Genomic DNA, 11,256 nt, shown 5'->3' on the forward strand with positions numbered 1-11,256 from the left:
CTGGTCTGCGTCTCGTGAAAACCAGACTGACTGACGTTTTATTAGTCAGTATTTATTAGTTAGTTCTTCTTACCTGGACGGGTCCAAAGCTGCAGAACCAGAACTGCGGTTCTTTGTGGATCCAGAGCTGGAACGGCTGAAGTTCTGGCCGAAGAACGATTTCCTGGGTGAAGAACGATTTCTGGCTTCATGTTCTTCTACTCTCCATGTTGTGCTGAGAGTTTCATAGCTCCACTCTGACCCCTGGTGGTCAACTTCTAGTATTGACACATTTAGTCTTCTTGTTAATTTTCCATTTTCTGTGCCAGACTTCTCCAGAGGTTGATTAGATCAAGTCAAATGAAGGTCAGTTTGGAGCTCAGACATTCGGTCCACATCAGGACATTCCACCGGTTCTGGTTCTGACTCCATCAGGAAATAAAACCTCCATTTTTCAGACAGGAAAATGAAACATTGAGATATTCTAACATTCATTCCTCCCCAAATGAAATATTTCAATATTTATTTCTGTTCACAAAATTCAGAACCTCCAACCCACAACAATCCTACAGAACAGAACCTCCATCTACCACTTTTTCCTTCCACTCAACTTTCCACAGTCATGCTGGGATTCCGCTTCTCCAGCAGTGACCCGCAGTCAGTCGTAGTTTCCCAGAACCCGACCAGAACTGAACATTTCTGGAGTAAAGTCCTGTTTTCTGGGTTTGACAGAATCAGTTCAAAATGGACGCAGTGCAGTTGTCATGGTGATCGCCACGGCACCAGAAGACCAGTTGATGTATCAATACGTTGAGGTTTCTGACTAGCAGAGGAACCGGTTCTGATCCAAATGCCGTTCCGCTCTCCATTAACACCAATAGCTCCTCCCCTACATCGGGACAAAGACCCGCCGCCGCAGCCGCCGCATCAGCAGCTGCAGCCGCTTCCTGTTGGCCAGACGCCGCGCCGCTCTGTGTCGCAGCAGCAGCCGCTCCGCCTGCAGGAGGCGCTCTAAAGCCGGGGGGGATGCAGGGGGCCCTCGGGCCCCCGCCTGCAGCCGGGGACGCCACACCTGACGGATGGAGGGAACAGAGAGGACAGGAGACGTGCAGGCCTGATGGTCCTGTGACCTCTGACCCTGGAGACTCTCGGTTTCCTGGAGAGGAGGAAAAGTTGTTCTCCATGATTTCAGTTCATAAAGGAATAAAGTGGTCATACCGTGATAATCAAGTCTCTAACATGACTGAGGATGATCTTTAACCTCAGTAGCATGAGCGACTAGTTAAGCACCAGGTCAGTTCTGCCTGCAGCTACCAGGGGGGGCTCTGGCTGCTTTTCTGCACTTTGTTTATTAGGAGATAATAAAATAAATCCTGATATGATTAATTTGTTTATTTATTTATTTCCAACATGATTGTTGTATAGAATCATTCAAGAAGGAGCTGAAGACCACAGTGATCTTAACTGCTTGAAATGGATGGAAGAAAGTCACAATATTTTCAGGTGAATTTATTAAATGATATTTTCTCAATAAATCCAATAAAAAATAAAAACAGCTCAACTCATTTTCCATTGTATCTGGACATAGACATATTGCCCATGTCCATCCGTGTCCTACCAGCATTGAGCTGCGGACTTGGATCTTCTGAGGGTCATCTGCTTCCTGTCTGCTTCCTGCCTGCTTCCTGTCTGCTTCCTGCTTGCTTCCTGTCTGCTTCCTGCCTGCTTCCTGTCTGCTTCCTGTCTGCTTCCTGTTTGCTTCCTGTCTGCTTCCTGTCTGCTTCCTGTCTGCTTCCTGTCTGCTTCCTGTCTGCTTCCTGTCTGCTTCCTGTCTGCTTCCTGTCTGCTTCCTGTTTGCTTCCTGTCTGCTTCCTGTCTGCTTCCTGTTTGCTTCCTGTCTGCTTCCTGCCTGCTTCCTGTCTGCTTCCTGCCTGCTTCCTGTCTGCTTCCTGCCTGCTTCCTGCCTGCTTCCTGTCTGCTTCCTGCCTGCTTCCTGTCTGCTTCCCGCCTGTTTCCTGCAGACTTGCTGACCACTTCCCGCCTGCTTCCTGCCTGCTTCCTGCATGTTTCCTGTCTGCTTCCTGCCTGCTTCCTGTCTGCTTCCCGCCTGTTTCCTGTCTACTTCCTGTCTGCTTCCCGCCTGTTTCCTGTCTACTTCCTGTCTGCTTCCTGCCTGCTTCCTGTCTGCTTCCTGCCTGCTTCCTGTCTGCTTCCCGCCTGTTTCCTGTCTGCTTCCCGCCTGTTTCCTGTCTGCTTCCCGCCTGTTTCCTGTCTGCTTCCTGCCTGCTTCCTGTCTGCTTCCCGCCTGTTTCCTGTCTACTTCCTGTCTGCTTCCCGCCTGTTTCCTGTCTGCTTCCTGCCTGCTTCCTGTCTGCTTCCTGCCTGCTTCCTGTCTGCTTCCCGCCTGTTTCCTGTCTGCTTTCTGCAGACTTGCTGACCACTTCCTGCCTGGTTCTAGTGCTTCCTGGTCTTTCCTGGCAGGAAGTGGCTGTGCTGCTTTGTAGCGAGGTGATTACCAGATGTCTACAGCAGAATCTGGGTTGTGTACCTGCGCGATCGGCAACTTCATCAGCAGCTGCTCCAGCTGGGCCAGCCCCTGGTTGCCATGGTGACACGTCCCCAGTGCCCGGAAGGGCGTGGCGGCTTGGGGGACGCCGTGACGGCGGTCTGCCACGCTGTCCTGCAGAAACACAGGCCTGATGAGTTGAGCAGCAGAACCCAGGTTTTGATACCGGTACATAGTGGAACCAACCCACCATCCAGGTCCAGAAGACGTTCTCGACCCGTCTCCAACTCAGGTACGCCTCCAGGACGTCACAGAGCCGCTGGATGCACGCGCTGTCCTGCAACAGCAATGAGGAGGAGACTGGAGTCCAACTTCCTGTCTGGTTCTTACCCAGAACCAGAACCGGCTCAGACTCAGAACCAGAGGCCGATGTGATGATTGAATGAATTATGTTTATGTCCACTAGGTGGCAGTCATGAGCATATGTGATTGCATAAATGTAAAGAATAGGACAACAGAAGGACAGAGTCAATATGGACACATGTGTGAGCAGACCAGTGGGAAGAAACTTCAATAAAAGTGTCAGAGCAACAAACAACGTCTGGTTCTTATCAAGCACGAATATAATAGCCGACGAGACAGAAGGTGCAACAATCACCACAGACACCAACCATCCGACCCACATCAGATCTGGTACCAACGGTTCTGATGAGGCGACCAGGAAGCCAGCAGCAGCACTCTGGCTCCTAACCCAGTTCTAACCGCTCCAACCAGAACCACTGGTCAGCGGCGGCGCTCCGACCGCTACGAGGAAACCAGGTGCATCCTGGGGAAGGTTCTAACCCCCACAGAACTGGTGCCAGTCCAGTTCCCTGCTCCAACACACCTGAAGCAATTTGTTACCAGGCCTGTTCAGAGCCAACGCTGGTCTGCTGGAGTAAGGATGGATCTAAAAGTTGTGGGACGGTGACTCTTGAGGAGTGGACCTGAGCCTCCTGCTTTAGACGCTTTAAACAAACCTCTGTCAGCACCGCAGAGCTTTGGCCAGCAGGGGTAGCCGGAGAGCAAACCTGGCTGGTGGAAAGTACCTGCGGAAGAAATAGTGATGTTATAGCTCACCTGTTCAAAACTACTTATTCATTTTCTGACTAATATTCAGCTGCCTCTCCTTCATGGCGGCAGCCGTTCCCTGCGGCACCCGCCTTGCCTGCCGGTGTTGGTCAGTCGGCCCAACAGGGGGCGACAGTGCAGGCCTGTGGCTACTATCGAGAGTGGGAATTATGCATTTGCTAGTGTGAGCCCTTTAGCATTCCCATGAAAAAGAGCCGGCTTCCTCCCACACGGACTTGCCCGGTCATGGTCCTGCTCAGGGTTCTGGTCCAGCATATGAAAGCCCAACATGCAGTTCTTCAGAACATCTGATCCAAAATCAGGATTTTAGTCCAGAAACACAGATCTAGAGAGCAGAACCTCCAGGTTCTGGTGAGGTTCTCCTCCGTAGGTCTGCTGCAGCAGACATGGTACGGCTCCCCACCGGTTCTCGTGCCATTCACACACCTGTTCACTAGGTGGCACATTGGGCGATATTCAAAATGGCCACCAGTTCAGTTCTGTAAGAGCTGGATGCAATGCCTTAAACTTTTGGCCAAAATCCAACAAAGTTATTGTCACTTCCTGTATAGTGGCGAATGATTGGGGAACGATAGGGAAACGATTGGCGAACGATTGGTGAATGATTGGGGAACAATTGGCGAATGATTGGGAAACGATTGGCGAATGATGGGAAATGATTGGGAAAGGATTGGCGAATAATTGGGGAACGATTGGCGAATGATTGGGAAACGATTGGCGAATGATTGGGAAACGATTGGCGAACGATTGGGGAATGATTGGGGAACGATTGGGGAAAGATTGGCGAACAATTGGGGAACGATTGGCGAATGATTGGGGAATGATTGGGGAATGATTGGGGAATGATTGGGGAATGATTGGGAAACGATTGGCGAACGATTGGCGAATGATTGGGGAACGATTGGCGAATGATTGGGGAATGATTGGGGAACGATTGGCGAATGATTGGGGAACAATTGGCGAATGATTGGGAAATGATTGGGGAATGATTGGGGAACGATTGGGAAATGATTGGCGAATGATTGGGGAATGATTGGGGAATGATTGGCGAATGATTGGGGAATGATTGGAGAACGATTGGGGAAGGATTGGGGAACTATTGGGGAATGATTGGCGAATGATTGGGGAACGATTGGCGAATGATTGGGAAATGATTGGGGAACGATTGGGAAACGATTGGCGAACAATTGGCAAATGATTGGGGAACGATTGGCGAATGATTGGGGAATGATTGGCGAATGATTGGGGAACAATTGGGAAACGATTGGCGAACAATTGGCAAACGATTGGGGAATGATTGGGGAACGATTGGCGAACTATTGGGGAAAGATTGGCGAATGATTGGGGAACGATTGGGGAACGATTGGGAAAGGATTGGCAAAGGATTGGCAAACGATTGGGGAATGATTGGGGAACGATTGGCGAATGATTGGGGAAAGATTGGGGAATGATTGGGGAACCATTGGGGAACGATTGGTATTTGAACACATGGCTACTATGGATTAATGGTCCCAGCTCAGCCTGAAGCAGCCACCCAATAACTGTGTCCTCTGAGTGGGCGGGGCTAAAGTGATGTCACACATGTGTCTTCTTACGTCATGCAGCGCTCGCGTCCGTCCTCTCGTGGTGCACAGCAGCGTCCGTCCCTGGTGTCTCAGACGTCCCATCAGCCACTGCAGCGTCCTCAGTGAGATGCTGTCCGGCAGGGCAGGTTCTAAAGTTCTGGTTCCTGTCGAAACCGGCCAGGTGTCCAACAGCGTGCGGTCTAGCACGGCGACCTGACCCGCCAGTAGCTTCTCCAGAACCCCCTGGGCCAGCAGCCAGCCCAGCGCAAGCAGCGGGTCGGAACCGGACCCGCCCGATGTCCAGTCGCCATGGTAACCGCTCTGCCAAAGGCCCGCCACCACCAGCTCCTTGCTCCCTGGAGGGAAACAAAAATGGGTCAGGGCCAGTCCACATCCGTGACCTGACCCAGTTCTGACTCGGTTCTGACCCAGTTCTGACCTTGCAATAAGGATGAAGAGCAGACTGACCTCCCGTCGGCTGGCAGATGGTCTCAGAGAAAATGACCCCTGACCTCTGAAGGATGTTGGAGAGCAGCAGCCAGAATGAATCCTGCAGAAAAACAGGGACAGCTATTAGAACCAGAACCAGCAGGTTTCATTCAGGTCCAGCTATGAGAACCAGTCAAAGACCATTAATATGAATAGAGCAGTCAGTGTAAAATCCAGTATCACTATCTTTGTTATTAATTATTGTTATTAGGTGCAGATCAATAATTCAGCAGAAATTCATCTTGACTGTAAAAGTTTAGACACTGATTGTTTTTAAAACAGTTTTGAACATTTTTATTAAGCATGAAGGAAATGTGAAGCAGATGCACGTGAAGAGCTGCTGGTGTTCCTCAAGCTCAGAACCCGGTCAGAACCCAGTTCTGACCGGGTTCTGTTTGTTCTGCATTGATGAGACAAAAGGGGTAGCAGAGTTTGCACCTTCAAATTTAAAGAGGCTAAGGGGGAAAGAATAACCTGACAAACTAATGCTTGAGCTTAATCAATTGTCAGTAATTGATTACTGACACTCCGATCAGGTTTTTTGTAGCGGATTCCAATCACACATGAGGGCCGATCATCTTCCAGGACTGGCTGTTATTTTTTCACTTCAAATAGAAATGCTACTAAGTGATCTGGCAAAATGGAAAAATTATCCAGTAATAAATTCACCCAATTTAGACATAAAACATGCAAAATACATGCAGACAAAAAAAAGGTCAAAAGGACTGAAAAACCTGCAAACAGTAAAATAATATTTAACAGTAAGTCTCTCAACCATTATATGAGTCAAATAAATCTCACAACACAGATATCAAATAATGTCAAGAAAAGGAAACAATCATCAATCAAAAGCATCAAAATAAATAATCCTGAGTTACTGAATCAAAACTTCCTAACAGCATGGCTATTGATTAATGTTAGCTCCGATTGGCTAGCTGGTTAACTCTGGCTCTGATTGGTTGTTTCTGACAGAGTTCTGTAATTCTGCAGCATGCCAGGAGGAGGCAGAGATCGATTAGTTGTCAGAGATTATCTGTCTTATGTTCGATTATAGCAAAAGTTTCAATATGTAAAATTTTTTGTTAAGTGTTTCAGTTCCTGCTGCAGCTCTCAGCAGCTGCTTGTTGTGAGAGTTCACCATCTGGAGGTTCAACGGCTCCGTCAGTAGCATATTGATGCTCTTTCAGCCGATATGAATCGTCTTCTCATTAGACGATTCAGCTGGCTGGAGGAAAAACCTCCATCAGGGTCGCTGTCGCTGCAGTCTGCACCACATTAGTGGCAGCTCTGGGCTCCCGTACAGCACAATGCCTCCAGCTGCAGCTGAGCACAGACAGAAGGGGTCTGTCTGGACCTGACCCGGTTCTGTTGTTCTGGAGGACTTCTCCACTGAGTACACAAGGTCTGCAGATAAGCTGCAGGTAAACTGTGGTTGTCGTAGCAACAAGGAGAGGAAACGGGGGCAGAGGGCACTGGCTCAGGCACCTGGTCCGGTTCCATCGGGAGGTCCGGTTCCATCGGGAGGTCCGGTTCCATCGGGAGGTCCGGTTCCATCGGGAGGTCCGGTTCCATCGGGAGGTCCGGTTCCATCGGTGAGCCGAACCACCTGCTGTTTGGTGTATCAAGTCTTTCCAAATCCAAAGTCTTATTTTATGATGTCTAAAGTTACTAAATTAGTCTGAGTCAGAGGTCAGAGGTTAGATAAGTCGTTGGTCACAGATCATTCTTTGCTCAGATCCTTCTGGAGCCGGAAACTTGTTGAAACTGACAGTAACTAGAAACGATGCAGATGAAGGACGTTAGATTTTCAAATGAAATAATTTGAACTTAAAGTCATGACCTGGGTTTAGTGTTTGTCTAAACTGTTTCCTGTTTTGCATTAATTGCTTCCCATACTTGGCTCTGTAAATGTTTCGGGCTTCCGGTTATTTACAGTGTTTATTTTTTGCTGTCTTCTGTCTAACCCTATTAAAAACGCGCCTGTATCAACCGCAGGTCGCAGCCGAACCGAGCGGAACCGCAAACAGACCGTGTTGAGCCCACCTCCGGTCCTCCTCCAAACTTGGCCCGTCGGAAAGCGTCCGGCGCGGGGACGGGATCCAGACCGAGCCCCGCCAGCAGCCGGCAGAGAGAGCCGATCACCCGCCTCACGTCCACGCTGCCAGCCGCCTGGCTGCGCTGCATCTCGGCCCGGAGTCCAGGACACGACCGAACCACGGAGCATCAGAACCGTTTGCGTTCAGAATTCCTTCCTGATTTCTATTGGCAGTTGGGAAAAACCGTAAAGTGTTATTACCGCCACCTGGTGGTGTGGAGTACAGCTGCTGTTAGTGTCAGAATCTCACTGAGGAAGAAACTGCATCAGGTTTTCTGTCACTTTAATATTTCTGCTATAACTGATGGATATTCACATATCAACTAAGTCAATAGAGTTTCATTTCCACTTGTTATAGCAGATCGTTAGGATCCTGCCTGTAGTTTGCCTCCCAAATGTCAACATTAAACGTCGACATTATGTTTCCCAGGGGACATTGCTGCCTCCTTGGTCGAATGCTTTGATCAGATCTGCTTTGATCAGAATCTCCACACACAAAGACGTCAGACTTACTGACAAGTTCCAGCTAATCCAACACGTACTCCAAGCATTCGAACCCACATGGCGCCAAGCTTTCATGGGAGATTTTGGAGTATGTAGGTCTCATGTTCAGTTTGAGACCATTGGACAGCTTCAGGTAATTTTGCAAGATGATCAGAACTTAGAAGCTACTAGAACCCTCTGAGATGTTCCTCAGCAACAGAACAGCTCTGATGGAGCGTCAGGATCAGGAACGTGCTCCCAGATCTCCTGGCTGTCCTGGATGGAGAGGCGCGTTAAAGGACTTGTTTTTCCTTCTAGGAATCACCATGGCATCGAGAAGCCGATCCGCACCATGAGAGCTTCGGTTCATCCTGAGGAAGGTGAATGTTGGGAAGAATAACGCCACCATCCTTGACCTTCCTGAGGTCAGCGGCTGAGAGCATTCATCCGAACATCTCAACATCATAAAGTGCATCTGATTTCAACCAGCAGAGGGCGCAGTCCTCCACTTCTCCTGGGTTTCTCTGCAGAGTGGCTGATGAGGGTCAGGAGCAGAACCAGAACCAGAACCAGAACCAGAACCAGAACCAGAGGATCTGAGGCGTCTGGAAGGTTCTGAAATGTCATATTTATAAGAATAATAATTAATAATAAATGTTTTATTATTATTACTGTATAGCTTTATCATTAACAGACTTATTTTCCTTATTAGCATCATTATCCATATTATTATAAGCTCTGTTATCATTAATTAACCTTATGATTAGCATTGTTATTAGCATTTAGTCCATGCTAACATGCACTGAATCTGGCCGGGATTGGTACTCACAACCTTCTCAGCAACTTGCAGCCAACAGCCTGAGCGGCGGCAGAACTGGTACCAGACATGGTCCAGAACCAGAACCATATTCCAATATTGGGGAGCTGGTTCTAGTTCAGTACCAGTCCAAAGCTGGACCAGATCAGAGTTCTGAGACCCTCGTATCAAGGACATCTTCTGTCTTTCAGAACCAGAACCCCCTGAGGCCCAAACCTGGACCGAAAGCAGAGAGTTGGTTCCGTCAGGCCTGAGATGGGCCGGACCAGAACATAAAGATGGTTTCGAAATGCTTCACCCAGGTTCTGCAGGGGGAACTGGCTCGGTTTGCCAGGAAGTCCAACTTCTCAGCCCACACGGTTCTGCTCTGAGCTGCAGGCCCGGCCGCACACAGAGACCACAGGGCCCGGTTCTGATGGTAATGGACTCCAGACCAGCAATGACCTGATGATCAACTGGTACCACCTGGAATTATGATTGACATGATGCACATTAACGCAACATGTTTTGTTTTAGTAGGACATGAAGCCAGTCCAGAACCAGTCTGGACTGGTGATAACTGGGTGATCCGGCCCAGTAAACCAGCAGAACCCCCGCGGCGCCACAGGAACTGGCTCACAGATAAAGTATTCATGGTGGCAGCTTGTCTCTCGCTCTGGCCTCATTCACAGCGCTCCAATTAATCAGCCTGAAATAGACGGACGGACCTACATCCCCTGCGTCCCCCATAGACCATCTGACACGCAGGGGGCAGCAGAGAGTCGATGCGGTTCTGGTCCAGAGCTTCCGGCATGAAATGAAACATGATGCCACAAATTCATGGAGTGACTAGTTTTCCTCGGTATTGCTGAGTTTCTGACATATTTCTTACCAGGCTACAGTTAACCCGATGGTGCCAGATAATTCTCAATGTGTGACACTGCAGCACCAACAGCTGATGGTTCGGGCTCCAGGTAGCGAACATGAGACTGGAGTCCAAATACTCTTTCAAAGATCTTCCTTTCATAGCAGGTTTATTAGTCCTCCACATTTCTGGCTTTGTTGCCATGGTTTCACCCTTCAAGTCCTTTTTGTCTTCTCTGGCATTAAGAGGAAACATGCAGCGTTGCTGTTTACACTACCAGCTAAAAGACACAGTTTAGCAGCATTCTAAAATCATTTGACTTTCTGTCATGGGAAATTTGAAAGCATTTCAAGAAACTTTTAGCAATACTATATTGAAATGCGTTGCTGTTGGCAGTAAGTGATAAAGATTGGAAAGATGAGTTTAAATTACAAGACAGATTTTGAGCCATAGCAGCTACCTATAGCAGCTAGCCATAGCAGCTAGCTATAGGAGCTACCTATAGCAGCTAGCCATAGCAGCTAGCTATAGCAGCTAGCCATAGCAGCTGGCTATAGCAGCTAGCCATAGCAGCTACCTATAGCAGCTAGCTATAGCAGCTAGCTATAGCAGCTACCTATAGCAGCCAGCCATAGCAGCTATCTATAGCAGCTAGCCATAGCAGCTATCTATAGCAGCTAGCTATAGCAGCTACCTATAGCAGCTAGCCATAGCAGCTAGCTATAGCAGCTACCTATAGCAGCCAGCCATAGCAGCTATCTATAGCAGCTAGCCATAGCAGCTGGCTATAGCAGCTAGCCATAGCAGCTACCTATAGCAGCTAGCTATAGCAGCAAGCCATAGCAGCTACCTATAGCAGCTAGCCATAGCAGCTAGCTATAGGAGCTAGCTATAGCAGCTAGCCATAGCAGCTACCTATAGCAGCTAGCTATAGCAACAAGCCATAGCAGCTACCTATAGCAGCTAGCTATAGCAGCTATCTATAGCAGCTAGCCATAGCAGCTGGCTATAGCAGCCAGCCATAGCAGCTATCTATAGCAGCAAGCCACAGCAGCTATCTATAGCAGCAAGCCATAGCAGCCAACTATAGCAGCTATCTATAGCAGCTAGCCATAGCAGCTAGCTATAGCAGCTACCTATAGCAGCTAGCCATAGCAGCTACCTATAGCAGCTAGCCATAGCAGCTAGCTATAGCAGCTATCTATAGCAGCTGGCTATAGCAGCTACCTATAGCAGCCAGCCATAGCAGCTACCTATAGCAGCTATCTATAGCTGCTATAGGTAGCTGCTATAGATAGCAGCAAGCCATAGCAGCTAGCCATAGCAGCTACCTATAGCAGCTAGCCA

At 48.7% G+C, this 11,256-nt stretch overlaps 1 protein-coding gene and 1 long non-coding RNA gene across 4 annotated transcripts; one reads left to right on the forward strand and one right to left on the reverse strand.

Moving 5' to 3' along the window:
* Window positions 1–487: 487 nt before the first annotated feature.
* Window positions 488–8,017, reverse strand: tedc1 (tubulin epsilon and delta complex 1). 3 transcript variants are annotated; one of them, XM_055053597.1, is made up of 7 exons: window positions 7,714–8,014; window positions 5,650–5,731; window positions 5,212–5,537; window positions 3,505–3,573; window positions 2,736–2,822; window positions 2,528–2,659; window positions 488–1,135 (listed from the first exon to the last, which is right to left on the reverse strand). In XM_055053597.1, the coding sequence occupies exons 1-7, from the start codon at window positions 7,852–7,854 to the stop codon at window positions 869–871; spliced, it is 1,104 nt and encodes a 367-aa protein (XP_054909572.1). In that variant the 5' UTR covers window positions 7,855–8,014; the 3' UTR covers window positions 488–868. The 3 variants fall into 3 exon arrangements, with proteins under 3 accessions (XP_054909572.1, XP_054909573.1, XP_054909574.1); XM_055053598.1 differs by lacking the exon at window positions 7,714–8,014 and adding an exon at window positions 7,156–7,670; XM_055053599.1 differs by lacking the exon at window positions 3,505–3,573 and having other exon boundaries at window positions 7,714–8,017.
* LOC129374898 (uncharacterized) lies at window positions 7,060–9,835 on the forward strand. The gene is made up of 5 exons (XR_008607568.1): window positions 7,060–7,262; window positions 7,666–7,901; window positions 8,567–8,860; window positions 9,257–9,483; window positions 9,585–9,835. It is a non-coding gene; the product is annotated as an uncharacterized LOC129374898 (long non-coding RNA).
* The last annotated feature ends 1,421 nt before the right edge of the window (window positions 9,836–11,256 follow it).

This window comes from Poeciliopsis prolifica, unplaced genomic scaffold (genome assembly GCF_027474105.1).
Source record: "Poeciliopsis prolifica strain line A6 unplaced genomic scaffold, Auburn_PproV2 SCAFFOLD037, whole genome shotgun sequence".
NCBI classification, from domain to species: domain Eukaryota; kingdom Metazoa; phylum Chordata; class Actinopteri; order Cyprinodontiformes; family Poeciliidae; genus Poeciliopsis; species Poeciliopsis prolifica.